Source organism: Tauraco erythrolophus, chromosome 3 (assembly GCF_009769465.1).
Source record: "Tauraco erythrolophus isolate bTauEry1 chromosome 3, bTauEry1.pri, whole genome shotgun sequence".
NCBI lineage: Eukaryota > Metazoa > Chordata > Aves > Musophagiformes > Musophagidae > Tauraco > Tauraco erythrolophus.
The window spans coordinates 79,965,244-79,991,769 of NC_141467.1; the positions used below are offsets into that span (position 1 = coordinate 79,965,244).

Genomic DNA, 26,526 nt, shown 5'->3' on the forward strand with positions numbered 1-26,526 from the left:
TAAGCAGGCAATCCGGCTTCCTTCTTACATGGGTTTTCTGAAGACTTGTGTTCAATAACACACAGCCAGGCTTTGGATCAGATGATGACAGGAGTAAAAAAGAGAGAGAACAGCTTTTGACATGGGAAGCAGAGCCATGAGGCACTGAATTGATAGGGGATGCTAGGGGGAGAGGTAGGTTAATTTGCTTAAAGGCTCAATAAGGTGAGGCATTTCCCATTTTGAAAAGGAGTAACTCATTCCCATTAAACTGATAAACTGTTGGGGTTTTTGTTTCATTTCTCCTTTTGCACAGGAGGTCTTAGGGTGATTTGTGTATGTATGTCCACATATTTATTGAAGATAATCATTGCTCTTGTCACTTCAATAGATGAGGCTGAAATGGTATAAAATGGGACTACAATGCAAATGAGACTTTCAAGTAGTCAGAAGTTACACAGGAGTGAAGGTTTTATTCTGTTACGGAAAGCACTGTGCTTAATGCTTTATGTTTACTGTGCTGCCATTAAGTTAAACTTGCAGAGATACCTTTGTTTTGTTTTGCCAAAGGATGGCTTTATTTGGCTTCTTTGGGAATATTCAGAAGTAGAGATGCTGGACTGGAGTTTGCAGCTCTGAATTCTTTTCCTTAGCTTTAGTTCCCACAAAGCTCACCATACAAACTCCTGATGCCTGTCTTCTAGGAAGGGCCATAAATGTATTTCTCCATATTTCTTAGGGATTATAGATAGTTGCTAGCTGTCTGTAACATTCTTTAAAAATCATCTAGAGTTGGTGTTTGTTCGTTAATGCAGTAAAGTAATGCCAAGAAGAATTACACTCCTCACTTCCCTTGACGAACAGGCACTAATACAACATGTGCCCTTCCAGTGCCTGCTGCATGATCCAAGTGGAGCATTGGGGAGAGCTAATATGAAATATGGATTGCAGTATCAACCTACTGAGACCATGACTTTTCTTGTGGAAAATGAAATTTTGCAGATACCTGGCTTTATTTCCAGTGGCATGGTTCCATACCCAGAATGATTGTGTTGCTGGGATGCTCCTTAGGTAGGCAGCTGAACCTGCTGTTCATTAGAAGCAGCTGGAGTCTGTTAGCATGCTCACCTACCTGCCAGCAACAACTAGTAACATTTGAAGGTGATTCTCTGGTTTGACTCTCTGTGCCTCTTTTGTAAAGCTAAGAATCTGAATAGTTATTCAGTTAACATTTGTGCACCTCTTACACTAGGTTAGTTCTGTAGCTAACACTCACCGGCTTGTGCTGTAGATCTCTCTTCCCTTCTTAGTGGTAGAATCTTGAGAAACTAAATTTTTTTTTGATGTGAAACAGTTTCTTTTAGGTTTTGAAGCATACTCCAGTTTGATCTTAAAGAAGCCATGAGCCTGGATACACTGGTGCTGGGAGAGATGATCTTCCTGTTTTTCTATCAGTTCTTCTCATGTATTACAGTCTCAAATACAAGCCTTTGAAATTTTCTCCAAATAATTCTTATACCACCAAAAAAAAAAAAAAAAAGAAAGAGGACTTTCAAGGAGAAACATTTTCTTCTTAAGAACATAATAGGCTGACTTCTTTGACAAATCCTTGCTAGACATTTGTTGTTGGAACATATTTTGTGGCTTTTAGGTGAAATATATAACACTAAAATTTCAGACATGCATTACTGCTTCTATATTTAGAAGAAAAGTACCAGCCCATGTTGTTAAGCAGTTTCTGCTTGTCTCTGTAAGGAACCAACACAATTGGATTTTGAGCATAGTGGTCATTTTAATGAATTACTTCTTAAATGCTGTGGAATACAGTTACTCAATTAATGTTCTAAAAAGTTAGAAGAATTCTGTGGCTTTGAGAAAAAACTGCTTATTTATAAAATCCTTTGTTTTTTTCAAGTAAGATAATATAGCAGTTAAAAATTATTCTAACTATTAAAAGCGAAGAGCTAGGTGAGATCTAACTTACCACGTGTGAATACTTCTGCAGAACTACCTGCCTGTGTTCTCTGTATCATTACGGGGAAAGATGAGTTCCTGGGAAAACTCCCAGGAGTTCCAGTAGAACTCTGCTGTTCTCCTGAATTAAACATGAAGACTTTTTTTGTATTTATAAGCATGCTGCAAAATTTTATGAAACTACAGAGCTTTAATTTAATTTCATTTATGGATTAAATAATTTTATAAGTGTTTCAGTCTAAAAATATGTGCTTCCAGTTGTCTTATGTTAAGCTAAGTTGTTTAGCAACATATCAAAACAATTCCATGAAAAGATTACTATATTTTTTTATTAATCCCATAGGGAGCTTTTGCAAATGTTTTTGTATTATAAATGATTGCAGTGAGGCATTAAAGCACATGCAGAGAACAGAGTTCCCCCCGTGCATCCTTCTTGCCCTTCAAGTTATGTTTTAATAGCAACCTGATAGCATGGTTTACAGAACTGTGTGTGCTTGGTTTAGGGTGCTGTTACAGCCATTTAGTACCAATCCCTGATGAAGCACTTCACGTAGTCTTGCTTTTCCAGAAAGTGGTTAAATCTGATTTCTTATGTTCTGCACAGTCCATGCTTTTCTGTCTGTTAAAACTGGCTGTAGGAGAGTTGTAGGAAAGTGATGTTGAAGCCACTGTAATACTTTCTTTCAGGAATTACGGCAGAAGTCATAGTGGTAGCCTCTTTTGATGAACTGCACAAAAGAGCTCAGGAGGCCAAGGGGAAGATTGTTGTCTACAACGAACCTTTCATCAGTTATGGCGAAACTGTGCGATACAGATCGCGGGGAGCAGTGGAAGCTGCTAAAGTTGGAGCAGTGGCATCCCTCATAAGATCCATTGCTTCTTTTTCGATTCATAGGTAAGCATTTTTCTCTTTTCTCCCTCTGACTCACATTTCAGCCTTCAGTTCACATGTCATTTCTGGGCAGGCATTTTTGTTCTCTATGACTTAAAAGTTGCCAGTTATGAGTGGGTGTTGAGTTTTGAAACTATTGGCTGCACAATACTTCTTTTCCCCTGTGCTTTGTCATTCTTTCAAAATGCTTTCATTTTTTGTTACTGATGCAAATTTTGTATGCTATTTGTTTTAAATAACTTCCTGCATTCTCAAGGCTACCATAAATATTCTGAGATCAACCACAATTGTCTTTGGTGACAACATGTACCAGACTGTCAGTGATGGTATGAACTGGTCAATTCTGTATGTTTGACTAGAATGTAAGTGTACAGTATTTATTGTATTTGTCATTTTTCTAGCATGAGACTGACTTGTACTAGATGAAGGGGTAGTCTGCTCTGAACATAATTATTTTGAACACTTTAGCAGTAAGGTTTGTACTTAAAAGTGTCTAAAAGCACTCTGCTTTTTGAGTGAGGGAGATTGATATGATTTCTTAAAAATTAAATGTTCTTAGGATGTCTCAGAATGTTACTTATTCTATATAGTTTTATATTTCTGAAATGAGCATTTTAAGTTTTCTGTTAGGTGTTGTATTTCGTAATGTCCTCTTTTTGGACAATGTATGTTCTGAGCAGTACAGACAGTTTATTCCTCTCCCTGGTTACCCAGTGACTCTACCCACAGCGGAGCCATTGGTGGTAGCTAATCTGACCCTGACTGTGTTCCACTTCATAAACTGTTTAGATAATGTCATGGTTTCTTTTTGATCTGTGTGCCTAAATTTCCTTTCTACAGACGTCCAGACTGGGAATTGGGAGGGGGTGATATGACTTTGAGTCTTGCTTGAGGCTGGGACTGGGAAGTGGCTGGGACAGGCACTTGAAAGCATGCTTGATTCCACCATTTCAGACAAAACATAAGTGGTCGTGGTCATATCTCAGCAGTATGAAAAGTGTGCAAGCATCACCATTTGTGATGCTTCAAAGTTTGAGAAATGCAGTAATGCCAACTAACTGTGTTGGATCATGTGCAGGGGACAGCTCTGCTGCTGGTGTTGCTGCTTGACAGTATTTTTATATGTTCCGTATTCCCCTAAAGAATCCAATATTACCTGTTTAAAATGCATTCTCAAAAGTAAAGTACTTTGAATTCAGATAGTATCCAAACTATACCAGTGTATTTCTTGATATCCAACAAATGTAACAATGTTTGCAATATACTTTCTAATAAATTTAATAATGAACAGAGTAGAATATGTTTCAAAAACAATTTTATGACAAATGATATGTTTTCAAAATAGTCATGTTTGATATAATCAGAGAATATTGGCATCTATAATCTGTTGATTATGTGAAAACAAGAAGATGATCTGAACAGTAGTCTGTCCAGTCCTTAGTTCTGGTGGCCTGTGGAGGTGTTCATTTGAAGGCAACTCTTTGTATCTACTGTTTGCCAGACTGTTTATGGAAGTGCATTTTAACATGGAATGGAAAATTTAGAGATGAGAAACAGAGGTGAAGACAGAGAGTAGTAAAGTCTGTTTATTAGTTTTGGGTACTGGCATTACAGAAATTTCAGAATTGAAAGAATAAAGAAGAGAAACGGATGCCAAATGCATGTTTGTTTACAAGTGTTGAGTCCTTAATTGAGGCTGGGAGCTGAGATGTCATTCCCAAGAGCAATTTCAAATTTAGATGCTGCCAGGAAGCCTTTTTTCATGAAATGTACTTTCTCTCCTTTCTTCATTTACCTTCACTTAGGGTTTTTTTTGGGTGAGGGAAGGGACTGGTTAATCTAATTTTTCCCATATTAAGGGAGATATTCAGGTCCAGTCCATCACTTCTGCCAATCCGTTATGCCTAGATCTCTTTGTCTGGTTTCTAACAGAAAATAAGTATTGCTGTAGGCAGGATGGATTTTCTTATCTCCATGTCTTCTCCTATGTTTTCTGTTAATCACCAGCTGTGTGTCTCCTTGTCTGTCCTACCTATGTGCTGTGCTGGATGGACTCTGCGATGGATGTGGTGCTTCTCATCAATCAGTGTCTGGGGCACTGTTTGTTCAAGTCGCTTGCCTTTTTGATTGATTGATGGGAAATACTGCATTGCTGCAGGCGTAGTGTGTTGGAAGGGTGAGAGATGAAAGGTAAAAAGCCAATAAAAGACTTCTAAGTGTTGTGACAAAAGTCTTGCAGTCTTGATATTTGTGTACTGCTGGTTTGTTGACCAGAACCTTTACTACTTGGGCATGTATGTTCACCTGTGCACCTACAATATGAATAGGTGCTAATGGGATTGTGGCAGTTCTCCAAAACATCTTGGAAACATCTTAGAAGAAGTCATCCTCCTTCTGATACTGCATTGTCCCACTTTCTTCAGGTGAATGAAGGGTGGAACGTCGCAATTTTTCCTAAATTATATCAGCTTAGGTGTGGTTGTGGGTTTATTTTTTATTTTTTATTTGGTTCGTGTTTTGTTTTGTGTTTTAAGATTTCAACCCCTTTTGGACAGGAGATTGCTTATTGTTATTTGCTTGCTCTATTTGCAATGAATTAAACTGGCTGGAATAGTGAAAGCTACTTTGTGGTGTGATCTCTAGGTGATCTTGCAATGCGAATAATATTGATAGGTTAAAACTAGGTACTTTCTAGTAGATTTACATTTTAGGCTTATTAAGGCTAATTATTAAAGCTTACTGACAAGACAGGATTGGTAAAATCATAATGTGAATTAAATCAGCATTCTCTTACTGGCAGCTTGGTGGCTGTTTCTTGTTCCAGAGATGAGAAGTGGCTGCTCCGTCGTTAAGGGTAAGAAGTGTGAAGGGAACCTTTCAGCAGGTATTATGTGGGCAGCTTATTTTTCTTTAAGGATTCATAGTATAGCTATGGGGTGAATGAAACTGTGTGGGGGCCCAGGCATCCCAACTCTAAATGTGCAGAAATCTCATTGCTATGCTTATAATTAGGGCTCATGCCAACTCATGAGTGACAGTTAAGGACTTAAAGGATTTGTCGCTGAGTTTCAAGGAGTGGATTCACTTATTTAGGACATAAATGGTAAGTGAATAGGAAATGAAATCAGCAACAGAATCTCCCTTGGCCTATGAAGACACAATAGTAGTTACATGGTTGGTATTGCCATGTGCGTGATGTGTCTTGTGGCATTGTCCCCATGTTGTGTTAGAATCCAATAATTCTCTTGCTACTTTATAAGTATCATGTAAGAGTGAGTTTTGTTACTTAGGAGAAAGCCCCTGTAACCGGTAGGTAATTTTCCCTGCCCTCCATCCGAATGGTGTGTTTATGGCAGCCTTTTCCCCAGTAACAATTTCCTGAAGCACTGGCAATTTGGTGGTGAAAACATTTAAACAAGGATATTAGGAGCTAGGAGTAACAGAACTATTTTTAACGAACCTTCTCAAATAATATGTCTTATTGTAATCAGTCAACAGTATCCGTAGTATTTGGCTTTTTGGAGAAATCCAGATGTTGACTTTTTTTGCTTTAATAGCTTGACTGTACTGTGATTAATGGTTTGTACAAGTTACAGTAATACATGTTTACTGTTGTGTACAATAAACTGATATTTCCCAGTTTGTAGTGGATGTTTTTACAGCAAAAATACGCAATTTATAAGGCATGCTTAAAAATGTGGTTGAAATAAGCTACCATAAGTCTGGTTTTTTGCTTCCAGTTTTATGACTTTAGAACATTTCATAGATAAAAGGTATCCTTTGGCTATTGAAATGGTCCAGCATTTATCCTGTGGTAATGTACTCTTATGAATCTAAAGCTCTAAGTAAATCCTTCTGTTCCTCAAGAACCACAGCTTAGATAAAGCCTTAACAGTGTGTCTCGTAATAATAACCCCTTTAAGGGCTCTAGAAAGAAGCAAAATTGAGTGTTTTTCAAGAAATCAAAAAGAAAGTTCCCCAGAATTCTGAGGTAAATGCCAAGAGCCCAATTATTATTTTTTTTAAATGCTGTGGAACAATCTCTCCAGTATATAAGAAATCCAACAGGGAGCATATAACAAGGCCAAAATAGACCAAGGAGCACTTTGACCTAGTCTTTTTTTGGCTGAATTGAGCATCTTATATGTATCTGAAGTAATTTCCTTCACTTTCTCTCCCCTTCTTCAGGCTTCAGGTGGCCAAGACACAATATCTGCTTGTGAAGCTCTAGTAACTCTAATCAAAAGCTGCATCTAGATGAAAGCTGAACTCATGAGTGGCACGGGGCAACTCAAGCATTGTAGCAGAGGTTGCATGGATGGCTTGAGTGGATGCACATGGCACAATTAAGTGCAGGCATGCCAGGGCTGGAATATCATTCTGTGTAATGTATGTGAATTTGAAAATTGTTGCTTTTCCTTTCTCTTGATGTCCCCTTTTTGTAACCTCACTTGATTTTATTTTCTTCTACCATGTATAGTCATATTTTTGTATATACACTATGCTCTCAAAGTGCATTTTCTTTTCCTCTCCTGTTTTCCCTTTTGTTCGTCACTGCTTTGTAAACAATTCATTCCCTTCTCAATCTTGCTGGCAATGTATGTGAGTCAGTGTCATTTTTCAACTCTCAGGCGCCAGCACAGTGATTTCTTGCTGAATCACCTCTTCGTGCTGCTTGATCTGCTGCCTTTTGTTCCAGATGTGAGACTTGCCTGCTAAGGAGAGCTTCCTCCTTTCCCTAAAACTCCATGTCTAAGGAAAGTAAGGGCTTATTCACATCAGTAATGGCAGAGACACTCAACCTCTTCTCGTTCTGCCAAGTTTTCTGAAATCTGGGATGGTGCAGTAGTTTTGATAGGATTTCTTTTGCTTTTATTTGTGTTGTTTGTTTTTTTTTTTTGCAAAGAGGTGCATCTGGCCTTTAAAAATGATGTTCTATCTTTGAAATATTGTATCCTCTGGTTGTGTCATGAGCCCTGAAGGCTCCTTTCCTTCCTCTTCTACTCCTTCTTCCACAATCAATGCCAGTATACCTAATTTTTTGCGACCGTCTTAGGAGTCTTTCTTTCCATGACCCAGTCTACTGTCCATAGAGAGGGAACAGTGCTGTATCCATGTGGGATTGTATTTCAGCTGATAAGCGCTGGCTAAGACTTGTGTGGGAGTGTGAGGGCAGTTTTCTGTTAATATGGGACTCGAGATGACCTGAGCCCATCTTGGTCATGAGCTGTAGGTCAGGTTCCTGAGCATCTGTATTGCTCCATGTGCATGTGGTCTAGCTAAGCGGACCTATATTCTCTTCCATATATCATAGGCTGGGAGTCAAGCAGGTGAGACAGGTCACTTTGCCCTAGAAAGCTGCCCCTGTTGCCTATTAAATGGCCTGGACTCCTAGCTATTATTTTCAGCCGAAAAATCTTGACCTGTGTGTAAATTTCTATAACAACGTACATCTTAAAATAATTTCAGGAGCTCTTCAGCTATCCGCTTCATTTTTACTGTCTTCTTTCATTTTGGTTGTTTAATATACAAAACAATTGATGTGAACACATGAGTCTATGGTAGCACAAAATAAGAGTTAGGTTTGTCATCACTTTTTTTCAGTAACAGTATCTGTTGGAGCATGGGACTGGTCATCCAGATTGCTGCCCAACTGAAAAAAATTAGCTTTCCTCAGGTGTTTGAGTTTAACTAAGATTGTTTGCTGCCCCTGGCAGCGGTTGAAAGGAAAAGAATGAAATTGATTTATATGGGCAAAATGAAGTAGGAGTTTTTGTGTAATTAGTTTTTGTAAGTGTTTGCTTCACTTCCCTCTTTTTGCCCAACGCTCCTGCACCTTTCTCTGATCTGCCTATAGCACCCTGGTGACTACATGATTTTCTGGGCTGCCGAAGCCATGCAGCCTCTGTGGCGTGTCTGGCCACGTTCAAGGGCCAGCGTAGCTGATGCTCACAGAGGACACAGCTGGGAGAAGCCGGCATGTAACATCTCCAGCTGCATGTACAGGCTTAGTGTGCGTGAGCTGCCAGTGCCCTGGGTGCATTTAAATTTTGGTCCCCTCTCTTCAAGTGCTGTGTCAGTTCAGGAATTTGTGGTTACTCTGGCTTTTGGCCTGTTAGCACATGTGGTATGTGAGTTAATTTCCTGCAGTTCTGTTCAGTCTTCTAGATTTTTTTCTTTGCTTCTAATTAAGCTAGCCTTGGGCTCCCAGGTCGGCAGGGATGGGATATATTTTAGTCCATCTGTAAACCTGCTTCCTTGTTTTTTTGTTAATGAAATAATCTTGTGGTTTATTCTCTTGGGATTAGGGAAAATATTTTACTGATTGTCCAAACTTTTTCCTCTTCTAATTGCAAATCATTTTTACATCTTTCAAAATGAAAATCCTTCTGTTGCAATGGAGTTTTTCCATCTGATGATATAACTCAAGTAAAAATCACTTTTTTTTTTTTTTTTAAATAAAGCTGCAATTAAAGATTTAGGTGCAACAGCTGAGACTGAGCACATGTTACCGGTTGGGCCTTGCTAGGTGCTTTTATTGAGTGCATCTTCTGGTTTAGTTCCATCTGAAAGGAATCTAACACTGGTGCTCAGAGACTGCTCAGGGATCAGGCAGCCAAGAATTTTGGAAGGTTTACTTCAAAAGTTTGTTCTTTATTCAAACTAAAGGGCTAATACGGACATACCATGTAAGACCTTTAAGAAAGTCACATCATTTGTAAAATAATTTAAACTGTTTATGGTGTCATTTCTTTTATAGTGGCCAGAGATACGTCCTCTGTGGTACGATGATTCACTTCATCAGTGCACGCTGTTGCTCTTGATTATCAAATGTCAATTCCAAGAGGGAGGGTAGGGACAGATGCAAGGATTTCTGTAAGTCAGGGAAGACAAATGTAGGGATATTCACTGCATGTCAGCCAAGTAGGTCTTCTTGATGCTGATGTGTATCTGAAATCAAACGTTATTACTCTTGTAAACTTTTCGATATAAATGGCTAAACCAGATTGCCTTTTAATTAAGAAAAAGCACTGAGAAAGATCTGTTTTGAAGGGAGAAAGTTACTGGGTTAAGTTTCCAGAAATAATGTTTTTCAAAGGATGTCTGGGACACAAGACGTTTCTCTGAATGGAAAAGTAAACTATGTCTATATTCCTTGAGTAAAAAATTATACTGTATTTACCTTTTTTGTTTGTGTTTTTTTTTTTTCTATTTCATGATACAGTGCTAAGCTGCTATCTGGAATTTTCCTTGATTGCCTGTAATGCTCTGTTCTTTGGTCCTGGTGCATACTATTACAATCAGTGCCACCACTCCTACTTCCAGGGAGCTAGTGCTTGTTGGAAGTGTGAAAAATAGTTTGCTTATATTATGGTTGGATCTGATGCCTTCATTTCTTTACTCAAGAGACTTTCTTTGCTCATTACCAACTTCCACTGACAGAGTACCTGCTCTTATTCTTGCCTTGTGTTTTTTAAGTGTTTTTTTTCCTCCCTAGCATGAGTTTTATGTGCACAGGGTGAAGTGGTGAATGTGAGCATTGAAGAGTTATTTTCTTTCAGTGGGGAGGAGAATGCAGTTGTGGTCAAGGTAGTTTAGAATTGATCTCTGAGGGAATTGGAAAACTGATGAACCTGATTCTCACCTGCTTGATATTGTGCGTACTCACTTTAGACGCTGCAGAATTGTTATAAAAATAGTCTCCTTCTGAGTAAGCAACATCTTCTGTCCACTTTGCACAGGCTTGGGGAATGCGGGAGGCATAAAGGCAGCAGGAAGCTGGGTGATAACTGTAGAGATGTAACAGTAATGCTGTAGCATGTCTGAAGAAATCAAGAAGCAACACTGATTATTTGTGAACACTTTTCACTTATGGGATTAGCATAGCGGCAGGAATTGTTCATAGGAAACATCTCAATGAGAGACTGTCCTGAGACAATATCCTGTGGCAATAGGATACAGTAGTATTGTCTTCTGTTCTACTAAAGGACCAGGAAACAAGGATAAAACCCTTGTTCGCGGTGTAACAAGAGGGAATAAGAGCAGACCATGTTTTATAAGTCTCCAATGAGCTTGTGGAAGATTCTAGTTATGTTTTATAGCAGTACGCATGTTATCTTGCTGCCTTTAGAGATATGAATTGATGGTGTGCTGTGGGATTTATTTTCTTGCCTTGCACACAGGGGCTTTCCCTCCAGGATGTCAGTATATGTTGTTGACTGACAATTCATTAATTTTTACTTTGCTTCCTATGTTCCCCAAAGGCCAACATGCCAGACTGCATTCTGCAGTGCAGTCTTTGTGCTCACTTTTGGGCAAATCCTAGCTGTCAGCAAGAGAACTTAGATGTCCTTAAAAGAAATGGAGCCTGTGCTTTAGGAGATGATCATGTTGTACAGTGGGTTCTTGCTATTTGAGCAGTGATTAAGGAGTCAAATTTCAGGTAACTTCATAATAGTGAGAAATCTGTAGCTGATATATCCTAAATCTCAATCTCTCTTTGGCTTTTGCCAAACTTTTGGTTTGAACTGCATAACTCTCTTTTTTTTCCCAGTAGATAGGGCCTGATGTGACTCCTGAAGCCTCTGACCGATTTCATACCTCTAGCATGTTTTTTTTCTTACCAAGTCAGTAAAATGCTGATGAGACTAACAAGGGCTTTCTCTACATCCTCCTAGTTTTGGCTATTCCCTTTCAGGAATATGTTCGTGTAATTGGGAAGAGTTTTATCCATTTAGCATCTAGTAATATAAGCAGTGTCCTGTAATTTTGGCAGAGGCAGGTAAAGGACTAGTAAAATCTTAACTAGTCAATAGACTGTTACCCAGAAAGATGCTGTGAGGATAATGGTCCTTTTGAAATCCTTGCTTCCTCACCAGTAACTTCTCAAGGCAAATCAATGTAGTATTCAAGGTTTTTTTCCTTCTTTTCTGGCCCACCCACTCTCCTAACATTACTAACTCATACATTTTGTTGGTGGCTAGATGGCCACCCATGTTGTGACTAACGTGTTAACTCTGGTCTTATTCGGGTACCCATTGAGCACCCATTGATTAGATTTGGTAATATTCTGGAGTTAGTAAGATTTAAAGGAAGAGTTTTATTCTGCCTTTGCATTACTGGTTCATGTATTTAAAGTGTTGAGGGTATAAAACTGCCAAGTCTTGGGTTTCTTGTACTGATCATTAAGGAGTTACAGCTGTGCTTACTGTGGCTTGAGCACTGGGAACTTTAGCAGTTTTCCATGATTTCCTGTTTTGCCCTAATCAGCTCTGGCTTTCTTTGGTGCTGCCAGCCCCTTTGGAGTCTGTATGAATTGCTGTGCCTACAAAAGCCCTGTTAGCAAGTTGAGAATCGTCTGATATGATTGTAATGTCTCAATCCATCAGTCGCAGGTTCTGTTTTAATGTTCTCGCAATATCCAGTTTTCTTGATTGCGCTGACAACAAGTGTCTCACTAGTATGTGGTGAACATAAATGTAGAGGATTGAAGGAAAACCTGACAGCAAAAATGCAGATAAAGATTACAGAGAGGGATCTGAGTAATACAATGCCACTGAATTATTTTCACAAGGGATGTATTTATTTTCAGCTGCTGCTAAGATCTGAGAAGTATATGGACTGTCATTTCATTTCTCTGTAATTCTCTGTGTTTTTTCTGTGTAAGTGCAGCACTGAGGACTTCATCTGCAGAGCACATGACCACATGGCTCTGGACAACTGGAATGGATTAAATAGTACCCGAATGGTTGTGCCAGAATGGTACAAAATTGGTGTTTGGGGTATGCTGGCCTAATACTCTCCTTTTTTCATTACAGGAAAAAAAAAAGACAATGAGTACAGTCTTGATGTATTCTATGATTAACTCCATTGATTTCAAGTTATACAGCAACTCAGTTTTTGATTTTCATCACAACTCTACAGAGTGCAGAACTCACAGCTTGTGCAGAATCTACTGTACAGATTCACCTGCCTATCCAACTGTATTATTTTCATGTCCTATACTTGGTTTTCCAGTTTATACTTCCACTGAGGATTGTTTCTACTTCCTGTATTACTCAAGATACTTTTCAGAATCTATTTGGTATTGTTCTTCATCTGATGATGTTGCTAAAAATTATCTACATATTACAGAACGGTTTTAGCATGCATATATTAAAGTTTTATTTATGAAATATGTTGTATCTTCTGTAAAACATCTGAAGTATTCTTTTCAAGGTTTAGTGCTGATTTCCAAAAGCGAACCCAGGTTTATGTAGGGATTCTGGCTGGATTTGTGTGCCTCAGGATCTCTCTCATGCCTAAAATGAAATGTTGTATTTTGATATGTAACCGACTTATGTCATGTAAAACAAATAGGCAAACAAATATAGGTGCCATTTTAAAAATATACTTAATGTGCTAGTCAACTGTTAATATCCACAATCTCTCTGGTTTATTCTTCAGGCATACAGAGGATTTGGAAATGCTAATTTCTCTTTTTGTTTTGCGTTTGGTTTGCTTAAACGTGAGCAAATGTGTACGGTTTGTTCCAGTGTGTTATGATTTCTCTTTACAAGAATGCTTGCATTGTTTTTCAGGGGGTAGGGGGCCTCTCATTTTTGCTGGTTCTTCCACTTCCCACAGTCTTGCTTGTGGCTTGTCCATATGGTAGAGTATTTATGTGTTATTTCATTAAATGTTGTCTTCACATAGGATGGCCTCACCCTGCTGTGTTAGCTCTGCTATGATATAATATATGTCAGGCATTTAACTATGATGAGCTAGGCCTGTTTGTATGATTAAGCCCCTTATTTATGGCAAACAAATTTTGAGTTATGTTTTTAGGAAGTCAGAGCCAATCATTCCACAGTTGTTGTTTCGAGTTGTTTTCTAAATGTAGCCTGATGTTGATGGCCAACAGTAATAATGGGCTTTCCCCTGTGTAACTGATGTGCCTTGTAAGTGTAACCATTTCAATTTCTTTAATTCTTTTCTCCAGCTTTGTTTTCCCTTTCAAATCCAATCAGTCACCTGAGCTTCTCTCTTATTGTGTCCATCTTGTTGCATCAAATACTAATCCTTTGGTCTTGCCTGCAGGGTAGGGCTAAATGGTGAAAATCCTTCTCCATCTGGTTTATTAAATGCGAGGTGCCAACTCCTGTCTCTGCTCTGCCAGTGATGCCAGCTTTGATTACTTGCCTGTTGTCCTCTCCTTCAGGCACCATATACTTTCTCTCATTTTGTTTCTATATATAGAGGGATGGTGCAAACCTAAAGCTGTAACTTTGGTCTCTTCCAACATTCCTTTTAAAATCTAACCGTTGGTGTGGTATTTATAGATCATTCCCATATACCATTAGCTGGGTAGGTGAATAGAGTCTGTTACTTCTGCTAAACTGTTTCACCATTAGCTTGCTTCCCTACTCACTGTCTAAAGTACTTCTGCATTGACTGCCTGATATGAACATTGCAAATACTCTGTGAAACAGAAGGGGATTGTCTTTGGTATGTTCCTGTTCATTATTATTAAGCAGGGTTGAGCTTTGACTGCAATTCCTGGATTCTTAATGTACTGTGATCACCAAAGAAAGAACATTTATTCTAAGAATAGGACACAGAAAGGAGCCACATAGTTTCTGATTTACTTATTTCTGTTTGGATTTCATCACATTACTTTACTGGTGACTGTGAAGCAAACATAATATGCCTTAATGAGATATGAGGCCCTTTATAGACACATTATGAGCAGCCTCATGTTGACAAGCCCTGATCCTCATGGAGGACTTCAACCACCCTGATATATGTTGGAGGGGCAACACAGCAGGGCATAAGCAATCCAGGAGGTTCCTGAAATACATTGATGGTAAATTCCTTATCCAAGTGATAGAGGAACCAACGAAGAGAGGTGCTGTGCTGAGTCTTGTTCTCACCAACAAGGAAACAAGGAGGGGCTGGTGGAGAATGTGAAGCTCAAGGGCAGCCTTGACTTCAATGACCGTGAAATGACGGAGTTCAAGATTCTTAGGGCATCAAGGAGAGAGCACAGCAAGCTCTCTACCCTGGTCAGAAGATCAGGTTTGAGACCGTCTAAGGAATCTGAAGATGCACAGGTCCATGGGACCTGATGAGGTGCATCCATGGGTTCTGGCAGATGAAGTTACTGAGCCACTGTGCATCGTATTTGAGAAATCGTGGCAGTCTGGTGAAGTTCCCACCAACTGGAAAAGGGGAAACATAGCCCCCATCTTTACAAACGGAAAAAAAAGAAGACTCAGAGAACTACTGGCCAGTCAGTCTCACCTCTGTGCCCGGCAAGATCATGGAGCAGATCCTCCTGGCAACTATGCTAAGGCACATGGGAAAAAAAAGATGACTGGGGACAGCCAATATGGCTTCACTCAGGGCAAATCATGCCTGACGAATTTGATGGCCTTCTACCATGAGGTTATAACAGTGCTGGGTAAGTAAGGGAAGAGCAACTGACATCATCTACTTGGACTTATCCAAAGCATTTGACACTGTCCCGCACGACATCTTTGTCTCTAAATTGGAGAGATATAGATTTGACAGATGGACCACTTCGTGCATAAGGAATTGGCTGGATGGTCGCACTCAAAAGAGTTGCAGTCAATGGCTCAACGTTCAAGTGGAGGCCAGTGACAAGTGGTGTTCCTCAGATGACAGTATTGGTACGGGTGCTGTTTAACATCTTTGTCAGCGACATGGACAGTGGGATTGAGTGCACCCTCAGCAAGTTTGCTGAAGACACCAAGCTGTGTGATGTGGTCAGCACGCTGGAGGGAAGGGATGCCATCCAGAGGGACCTTGACAGGCTTGAGAGGTGGATCCTTGCGAACCTCATGAAGTTCAACAAGGCCAAGTGCAAGGTCCTGCGCATGAGTGAAGGCAATGTCAAGCAAAAGTACAGGCTGGGCAGAGAATGGATTGAGAGCAGACCTGAGGAGAAGGACTTGGGAGTGTTGGTTGAGGAGAAGCTCAACATGAGCCAGCAATGTGCACTTGCAGCCCAAAAGCCCACTGTATCCTGGGCTGCATCCAAAGAAGCGTGGCCATCAGGTTGAGGGAGGTGATTCTGCCCCTCTGCTCTCGTGAGACCCTACCTGGAGTACTATGTTCAGCTCTGAGGCCTCCAATATAAGGAGGACACAGAGCTGTTGGAGCGAGTCCAGAGGAGAGCCATGAAGATGATCCGAGGGCTGCAGCACTTCTCCTCTGAAGACAGGCTGAGAGAATTGGTATTGTTCAGCCTAGAGAAGAGAAGACTTTGAGGACACCTTCTATCAGTCTTCCAATACCTAAAGGGAGTCTACAAGAAAGCTGGAGAGGGACTTTGTAAAAAGGCATGTAGTGATAGGACACGGGGCAATGGCTTTAAACTGAAAGAGGGAAGATTTAGATTAGATCTAAGGAAGAGATTCTTCACTCTGAGGGTGGTGAGGCGCTGGAGCATGTTGCCTCAACAGAGAAGTTGTGGCTGCCCCATCCCTGGAGGTGTTCAAGGCCAGGTTGGATGAGGCTTTGAGTAACCTGCTGTAGTGGAAGATGTCCCTGCCCATGGCAGGGGGGTTGGAACTAGATGATCTTTAAGGTCCCTTCCAACCTAAATGATTTTATGATTCTATGATATTGAAACTATTGTACCATTTAGCTCTGGAAAACGCAGATTGATTCTAGACATCTGTGCACAGGACAACAAAAGATACTGTTGTCAGACGAAGGAGAATAATCATATGAATTAACTAAAACCAGGGATTTTGAAGTTCCATTCATCACTCTGCCTTGTGTCCCTGTGGGATCTTGAGTAGCTTGTGGTAATTTATTTCTTTCCCTGTTTGCAAGCAGTGATAATATTTTTCTGAATGTTAATATAGTGTACCATTTGTATATTGTTTACTGTAAAGAAGACAACATTAAAAGTCAACTCTTCTAAACTGTGATTAGGTAGTCTGTAGAAGGTGCAATAACTTGCCTGTGCCAAAAAGCAAGTAACGGTTGTATTATTACATAACAGTGGGTGACTACTGCTGCTAAATAATCTTGTTATATAACTATGGGGTTTTATTACAAAATAGAATGTAACGTGTTTGATTGTTAACTTCTGCTAGATTGAAATTTCAGGTTGACCTAAGAAAGATCTGTGGGAAGCCTCTGGCAGAAGGTAAATGACAGAGAACACAGGTCGTTACCTTGGAATATTGTATTTTCAGATGTAAATATTTAAAAACAATTGGTTGTCTGTAGCTCAGATTATATGGATTGTGAGTTCAATTCAGTAACAACTCACTGTGAGAGAGCTGAAGCCACTGGAAACAGCATGAAAGATCTAGTACTTCATAGAAGTACAAGGCTTTTTCTTAGTAACAACTCTTTATCATCAAGAGCAACATGAACTTCAGAAATCAAGTCCTGGGATTCAAATGTGATTTTGCCAAAATCCTGAGATTTGGAAGGAGTGAGCTCACAGTTGGGATGTAAGGGAGGTTTGAGCCTTCTTCTGTAATCTGTATTTTGCTTGCACCTTTTCAGGGAGTAGACTGTGATCCTTCTTTGAGGAGGACCTGTATCTCCTTCTAAGTATCTCTCTTCGCAGTCTCCAAAGAAGGAAACAACAGCTTTCAAGGTCCCAGATTCAGGCTCTGAGAAAGCTGCGGTTGCTGCTGGGAGGACATGGGAGAGCAAGAAAAAATGTGAAGGGACCAGGCAGCTTGAGTACACGCTCTGTATCTCCAGAAGGGGCATTAGAGGGATCTGTTTGTGCACAAGCCCAAAGAGCTTGAGCAGGGATTCAACACTGTCCAGGTGCAGCCAGCACCTGGAGTCCAGAATCCTGAGCTGCTGGGTTCATCTGAGAGACCGTCCAAGGCTGTAACTCCACAAAACTATGCAGTTTTTTCCACCCTTCCTTTACTTAGTTTATAATGCTGACAATCTAGGAAAACAGAAGTGGTGTGCTGCAGTGTCTGAGAGAATTCTAACATTTCAGTCTTGCCAGAAATGTGATGTGAATAGGCATACCCATGAGAAAACTTCAGCAGAGCTACTTGGAATACTAAGTGCAGCTGCAATTTATGATTTTAGAAGCGTAACTGTTTTTCAGTGCCTAAAATTAGGTTTCAGTCATGTAAATCTTTGTATAGTACTTCTCAGTGACAATCAGTGATGGATTTCTTTAACCCTTTCCCATATAGAGCAGTACCTTTTATTCCTCTGTGTATAGCATCAGGCTTTCAGGTAGTGCCTGTCCATAGAAGTTTCCTGAGAAAGGAAAGGAGAAATGCCATTCGTTCCTCTGAGAGTCTCCGCCATAAGGTGTCTAAATTGGAACAACTAGTATAATTGGTCATACTTTTAATACAAAATTTTGAAAAGAACAATTTTAAATGCTTAGATCAGTATCAGCTCATCATGTGATGCACTTGGCTGTATATCCGCATGAAGGGAATATGTATAGAAAGAGAATGTTGTTACTCTTGAGTCAATCTGGCTGATTAAAGAAAATGTACTGGGATTTCAAAGCACTCAGGTCAGTTTGTTATGCTTGGTTAATTGCTGGGTATTAGAGAAAGTATCTGTGGGGCTTGAAGGGGATTTTAGTTCAAGTATGTTTGTGGCCAAGAAATTCTAACCACAAATACACTATTTTTTTCCATCTCCACCTGAGTTTTTCAGAAGGATGTTACAGGGTTAGCAGAAAGCAGAGCTTGTGTGCTGGACCACCTGGCTGTCAGGGTGTCAGAGAATACTCCTAGAAGGGTCCATCTCCACCAAATGTTTGACAAATCATGAATTTCCAAGGAAGAAGATGTTCTATCAGCATTTTTGCTATTTTTCTATCAGCCAGGCTACTCAGTAGTTTCATAGCTCTGACAGCAAGTGATACTGTGGGATTTGCAGTGTTCCATGGGTCATGTCAACCATCAACTGTTCATTGCAGGTGAACAGCTCAGTGGTTAAGTCGCGGATCAAGCACTGTTCTGTTAAACCAGGAGTTTTGTTAATACTGGTATTAATCAGTGTATAGGCTACAACACAAGATTCACCTGCGAGTCAGTGAACCTTTATCTTCACGTAGATGAAACTATTAAAAGCCCACTTTTGAGGCTGGGGGTTCAGAGGCTTTCCAAGCTGCCAGTGATCTTTGGGCTGTGCTTACAGAACCACTGCTTTAAACTATGTGATAAGTAGTTATGAACTGCACACATTCTGAGTTGTTCTGCAGTATCTGTTTATAGACAAGACAGATTTGAAACAAGTACTGTTTCCAGTGTGTAATTTAAGTAACTCCACTATACTTACACAGAAATGTAGTATAGAGTATTTTACAGAAACAAACTTTCACTAGACAGCTGCAAGTAATGCCTATTCATATTAGCCTGTAAAAGACAGTTCTGCTTCTAAAGTTATATGATACACTTTCTTCTAAGTAGGTACATTTTTTGATCAGATTTTCTATTTATATTATTTATGAAGTTATATACATGGCGTTAGCGTTAACATTAATCATTAACGATCAGTAAGATAATTTTCCTATGTAGTGTTCTTCAGGGGGGAAAAATCATTCCTAGTTAGCATTTGAACACTGGGAAGAAAATTCCCACTTTTTATTCTGTTACTGTCTAGCAGTGTTGCACTAGGTGGACTTCAATGTTTTCGTATCGTGAGCTCTAAGGCTGTGGTGTGTGCACAAGCCTATGAATGCAGATGACTGGCTGCATGCCCTTCCTCATGGAGGCTGTCTGAGCAGAGGAGTGACACCCAGGACAGAGTGAGGAGGAAGCGGGGAAGCCTGTGGTCCCCCCTCACAGCCCTCTTTTGGAGCTGCCAGAGGTGAGCTCAGAGAGCTGCAGCATTCCCATGTCACTTTTCAGGTATCTGGAGTCTCGTCATGTCCCTAAATCCAGGTCACCTTTTCCAACACCACAATTCATCTGGTCTGACTGGCCATGTGCCTGTATCTCTTGGTTAAGGTCCAAAAGCATTTGTGTATTTAAATTTATGTACAGACTATAAAAGTCATGATCATTATCGTACATTCCAACAAAAGCCTCCAGCCTGCTACCTTTTTTCCAACAACATTTTCCTCAGCAACATGGATCAACTAATGAAAAGGAAATAAAATTATATTGTTTCAGATGGTCTCTCTTCCAGCAGAGACTCTCCAGGCACTCTTTATTAGATATTAAAGAAATCTATAAAATGTAGGCATGAGATTGAGAATAATCTTTTCTCTCCCCTTCAGCAGATGATGAAGGAATCAGCATATCTCCAGGATTAAACAGGAAGAGCACAAACCTTCAAACAATAAGCAAAATAGTATGAATATATAGTATGTGTTGAAGAGCACAGCAAACTTGATATCTAAAACAAAATAGTGAGAAAGTGTTGCCATTTGACAGCAATTTCTCCTTTTGAGGAAGGAAAATTACTTGAATTCTCAAGACTTAACTATTTTCTTGGGAAACCCCTACATTAATTTCTTCTTGGCAGCTACTGTGTGCTGGGTGTTCTTCCTGCGTGCTCCCAAAGAAACCAGCAGCACGGGAAGATCCCCAGAACTGATGCAGTCATTCTCCCAACCATGGTTTGCACTGGAAAGATTGGTTTTTTTTCAGCCTGACACTCTTCATTTCCCAGACACAACACTAATTGCCAGGAAAGGAGCTGTTCAGAGGAAATATGTACCTATTGGGACATTTTGTATTTAATCTGATGAGGATTATGAAGCTTTTGGGAGAATCTGCCACAATCAACAAGTGCAGCTGGGGAAGGAATGCTCACGCTTGGCATGACATTTCGCTGTGCTGCTCAATATTCAGTCCTAGTTCGTAGAAGTTACTATACTGTTACAAAAAGCTTTAAAAATATATTCTGTTGCTAAAAGGAACTTCTCTGTTTACAACAGATTACAAGTTTGAGACTTAAAAATTCAGGGTTTATCTGTGACTTTAGAGGGACAGGCAAGATGTATTTTGCCTGAGTTTTGAAAAAAAAAAAACAAAACATACTAATTTATTGGAGAATGAATTTATCAAATCAATGTAATAGACTATTAGATGAAGTATCGGTTAAGCATTTGCATTGCATTTTTATATTACATGAACATCGTTGTGTAATATGTGAACTAGATAGGCAAATATAATGATCAGGTGATCTTAAAGTAGTTCCTTTCATGTGGCACTACTAAAATCTCTCACTTGAGGGGAAAAATAAGTGATACCCCCTCTGTATTATTTTTATTAACAGACTTTTTATTCTCTTGACCTGAAATTATTTTTTCTAATTGAACAGCAAAAGCGTTAGGTTGTTTAATAGAATGTCAAAAACGAGTTTAATATTGGAATTAGATCTGTGGAAAGAGAAGAAGCATTTGTGTAGTGAAGATGTTTCAGAGTTTCATTTTTGTTCAGAAAATATAGGGGCTCACCCAGACAAGTGTCTTGCAGTGGCTTTTGGTTTGCTCACTGCTTGAGACTGAATCCAGTCAGGCTCTTTGCTCTTTCTTCTCATATCCAGTCAGTTTTTAAAGCCTTTTTTTTTTTTTTCCCTCCCACCTCTCTAACCATTGAAGTTAATGGAAGATTTTCCACTGATTTTCAGTGGGAACAGGGTTACACTCGCAAACAGCGGAAAAGATTACTAGATTTCTCCGTTTTCTCTTTTCTTGTTCACTCCTGGGATTTACTTCCATGCAATCTATTGTGATAATACCTAAGTTATTCTACTGTCTAGTTTTTTACTTTAAAAAGCTCTCACTTTTTATCCATCTACATACTTGCCTTTGGTGTCTTTCTCCTGCTGTCTTCAGAGACTTGTATCCCCTCTGTCATTCCCGTTATTATTTTGATGGTTTTCGCTAGACTGCCCTTGTATTCCTGTTGACCCATAAGTTTTAATTTTTACACTTTAAAAATGTATCTCCATGAAGCTTTGTTTGCATTGCCCCAACCTGTTATAGGGAGAAACTATTCCTAAATACATTTGAGTTTAAGATAGATCTGTATTTCTTTTTTTTTTTTTTTTATGGAGGACAGTGCCTAAAGAATGTACTACTCTGAATGGTGTGTGGCGTGAAGAAAGGGAAGAAGAAAAGCTCCATCCATTCCCTCTTCTTTCTCCTGCCTCCTTTCAGACCTCCCTCGCCTCTATTTACCTCCGTGGTCAACTGATTAAAAGGAAGAAATTTTATGGCGAGTAAGACCAGTATCCTCCATCCCTATTCTTTTCCTTCAGCTCACTGAAAGTGTTGGCTGCGTGTTACCCTTTACCATGACCATCTTTTGAAAGAAAGAGGAACCTCCCTGTACTGTCCCGTAATATATGGTATTGAACATCAGAGAAGGCTTAAGTTTCCGATGTGTCTTAATGTGTATGACTATATACAAGCTGTATGGGAGAGCTTGACCTTCCCCACTACCTACTGTCTGCAATGAAGCTGAGACTTGGAAGTACTAATGCGGTGATTGATCCTACCCTGAAAGCTTTGATGCTTCTTCACACCTGTTTATGTCTGACAATTTTAGTGTAAGCATTCATTACCAATAATAACAAATGTCATGAAATGGGGGAAGTACGAAGGCCAGATCAGTATTTTAGACAACTAGCTATTTAGTTTGCTTATGTATTCCTAGCCCTGTGATGCCTCTTTGTCTGATTCTCTGCTGTCCAAATAAAGAAAATGGTTGGGTTTTTTTTTGTGTGTTTGGTTTGGGGTTTTTTTCATTTATTTATATCCTTCCTGTAGGTATAAAATATAACATCTGTTTCCAGTGAGGTTTTTTTAATTTGTCCAGTGTGCTCACTAGTTTCTGGTGATAGAGGGGTCACAGAAAATATAAATATGGCTTCTGCTCAAGGCTGAGAAGCCAGGAGTTCACAAAAAAAAGAAAAAAAAAAAAAGAAAGAAACTCCATGAAGCCAGAAGCCTTGCAGCTGCTGGCAATTAGGATTGTCATTGGCGTTCCCTCCAGGAGCCCTCGCTAACATACCTATGGTAGTGTGCAGCAAGCAGCTGCGCTCTTGCAAGGCAAGGATGTAAACACAGGAGGAGGGAGAGCTTGGTTGTATCGAGCAGAAGGAGGCCAAACAGGTGTATGACTTAAATGGTTCCCTCAAGGTATTGTCAACTGCTGGAGAGTCGTCCTCATGTCTGTAAGATGCAGAAGGTTTCTTTTTCAGTTGAAGAGCAGCTGGTGCAAGCCCCCATTTCCTACAGACGTTTGGAAAGCATTGTGCGCACTTTTCTACTTTCCCAGCAGTTGGATAGTCCCAAGGTGGAATTCATTGGACTTGCTTCATTTGATCATTTTACCATTCACAGTTGTTTTCTGCTTCTTGTTTGACAAACCATATCTAATCTACGCTATTTCTTAAAAACTTCTGTGGTTTTCATAGAATTCCCTTGGTGCATGTGGTGCTGAGTATTATAATGAAATAGAAACATATAGTGTTAGTTGCGTTCTGTAGCCTAGCACTTACGTAATTATGTCAAAGCTACTATGCTTATTTGGTAAAGCCTAATTTTAATGATTGCCTAGCACTGATTAGATGCAGTTTTCTAAATGTTAATTTAAATGGAGTCCATGTGGTAACAGAGTAATGCTGTACTCTTTTTCAAAGGGAGTTTGCCCTGGTGAGGCAAATAGTTTCTGGAGTCTCTCTTGCACTTCATTACACTTGTGCAGATGCTGCGTCAGTTAGAGGTACAAAGTAATCTGAAAGTGACTGTATAACTAAACTCCAAATATTCTATCCTTGATAACAGATTATTATGATATTTAATTTCATATTTATACCACATTGTATTTTTGCTCAATTTCTTAACATTTTCTGTGCACATTCATATTTTGTTTCAAATTTAGCAGTCTTGCTAAATTTGTAAGTAAGTTCAACTTACTGTAAACCAACAAATCAAATCCTACAAAGCCAATATAGGAAGCAAACAAAGCAAGAGAATCTTGGGACAAATGATGACAGAAACACAAAATTAGGATGAATTTATTTCTTTTATATTTTGCCAAGTGGCTCTAAATGGGGAATAATCTTGATTTTATTTTTGAAGACCTTATTCTCCTGAGAAGATTAACAATACTTTTGATGTTTTGACGTTCTGTTACAGTTTGGCTTCTCTACCCAGATAATAGTGGGAATCTTGAAAGAACATATACGATCTGAGTGTGCACAAGGAGAAGTTTTGTTTTGTAAGGACTTTATGGTGCTGGAAAAGGGGATTTACTTGAATGGAGTTCAGCCTTTGCTATGCTGCTCTCAAAGTGAAAGATACAGCAGTGAGGCACTCATGAGTAGCTATTCTCTGTAGCTAAGTGTGAGATCAAGATGTGCAGTTTCCCTTCTGTTTTGCTACAGGATGTTCCATTACACCTTTAAAGTGTAAAGCTTTGTATGTGAGGAGGTTTTCTGTGATATGTAGATACACAAGTGAAAAAAAGAACCAAGCTACGAGGTGGCTGTGGTCTTGCTATGGGTATAGCTAGTGATTAATGTAGTCATAGTTCCATTCAGGAATGTATTTTATGATTTAAGTCAATAATAACAAACTAGCTGACCTGATATGAATGTTTAGTTTACATGTGGTTAGTACAGTGAATACAGCATGGGTCCTGTAGAAGACAGGCGGTCATCTGTGTATTTAGAGTCTCACAATGTGTTTGTATGAGTGAGTAAACTAAACATACTTAAACAACATTAATTTTGTATTTCCCAACCCTAGATTACTTTATGAGGTTGGTGTGAGGAGTTGTGCATTGAGATGTGTTATTACGCATTATGGCTGAAGTAAATCTTTGTAAGCTTTTATATAATCAAGTTTTGTGGTTTGTTTTTTTTTTCCTTTTAGTCAGCATAGAGTTCTTGTAGTGCGATGCTTCCTTCTCCCTTTGGAGATGGCTATCTTTGCCTGAGGCTTCAACTTGAGATTTGTTTTCAATCAGAGCATCCAGTTTATCTTGAAGCACTGGTTCATACACAGTTTATTTGTCCTTGGACATTTTAGCTTATCTTAGAGATAAGGTTGGTAGTCCAGGAACGAAGTAATGAAGAATGAAAGGTCAGCTACCACAGTAACAAGAGTTAGAGCTGACCTGACACCAGCAGCACATCTTTTCATCCACGCCTTTTAGTTTCCCCATGTTTGATTATTTTACTCGGAAGAGAAACTAGTTAGCTGTCTCTTGACTGTTTTATTCTTTCTTTACACTTTTCTGTAAGATGTAAGCCACATCTGTTTCTTACTAGTCATTTGATGTGCACTTCTAACAGAGAACATGCTTTATATTTTGGAGCCTTTCCTCTGCCTTGTTATTCACACTGTGATACTTCTCTTAATTACTTTCCAAGATGTGAAATCTAGGGGTTTATCAAAAGCAAAACTAAACCACTTTATTTATCTGAATCTTGTCAGCTGTTGAACAGGAATGTCAAAACTGAATGATGATGAGTTTTTATTAACATTAATAGGTTTATAAAGGATTAATCTAGCTAGATGTATTCATTTTTAAAAATACTTTAAATATGGAGATGAGGTGATCCAGTACATGCAAAATCAGAAGGACAGGTGCTTTTGTTAAATAATAAAAAAAGTACTAAAAAACCCACCCACTCCCTCTCCTCTACTAAACACCAAACTATTGGAATATGGGTATGTTAGATATTAAATGGCCTGATTACCCTTAAAGTTTTGCAAAATGAATTCAGGCTTTGCTGGATGACAACATTTTCAGAGAGGGCGTGGGTTTGAAGCATCAGAAGCTGACATCATTCCCAGGTGGCAGTAGGAAACGCCAGAGGGGCACTTCGCTTGCCTGTAGGTGCCAATGTCGCAAAGATGAATGCTGTTTCTGAGTCAGGGTTGCTTTATGATCTCCCTAGCTGGTTTTATGTAATGCTTTTCTTTCTTTTCTTTTTCAAGGCGCAGGGAATGGTAAGTGCAAGTCAGGTTTTTGGTTTTTTTTTTTTTTTAAATCCGTTTTTTTAGAAAAAATACCCACAGAGTTGTCTTTGTTCAGACTTGGTGAAAAAAAGTCTTCCTTGCCCAAACTCAGGACTGCTCCTCTCCATCTTCGTCTATTACACGCAAAGTCTGCTAGTAATTTTTTTTCTACTTTGTTTAGTTAATTCTTGCTCAGGTGTTGCCACATGGTCAGCAGCCTTTCCAGTTTTTGGTTATCTCTGCATAAAAGGGGCCTAATTTACTAAGATTTTTTTGTTTGTGTGTACTCTTTGACACTTTATCAAGTAATTATGGACATGTACTTAACACATGGCATGTTTTGCATGCATGTAAACTTTAATCGAGTATATCCCAGGATACTTAGTGTCTGCCACAAATGTCTTCTATGCAAGTTCTATGCATTAGGAACGTACAGTATTGTGATAGGACATACAGCCTTGTGCCTTTGTATTAGTAACGCTTAGGATCCGTTTCCCTTTTTGTAGCAATCATTTAGACTGTCATCCATTTCCTTCAGCTCCTGGTATCATCTGAACAGTTGCTGGCTCAGCCTCCCTGTGCCAGAATGTCTCAATTTGGCTAGTTGGTTTTACCCTATAATCTTGGCAAAATAGTAGTTTGAGCATAAAAATGGCGAAACTACCAGGCGACTTCAAGGTTTATTTTTTTAGGCTAGCTAAGGTAAATTTTGTACCTGTAAGCGTTCATTCAT

At 39.3% G+C, this 26,526-nt stretch overlaps 1 protein-coding gene across 1 annotated transcript in view; it reads left to right on the plus strand.

The window, feature by feature from the left end:
- CPQ (carboxypeptidase Q) overlaps positions 1–26,526 on the plus strand; it is a 151,167-nt gene that overhangs the window by 12,010 nt on the left and 112,631 nt on the right. Inside the window, exon 2 of the mRNA XM_086609482.1 lies at positions 2,641–2,848. Coding sequence (XP_086465608.1) covers positions 2,641–2,848 — 208 coding nt within the window. The remainder of the gene's footprint in view (positions 1–2,640; positions 2,849–26,526) is intronic.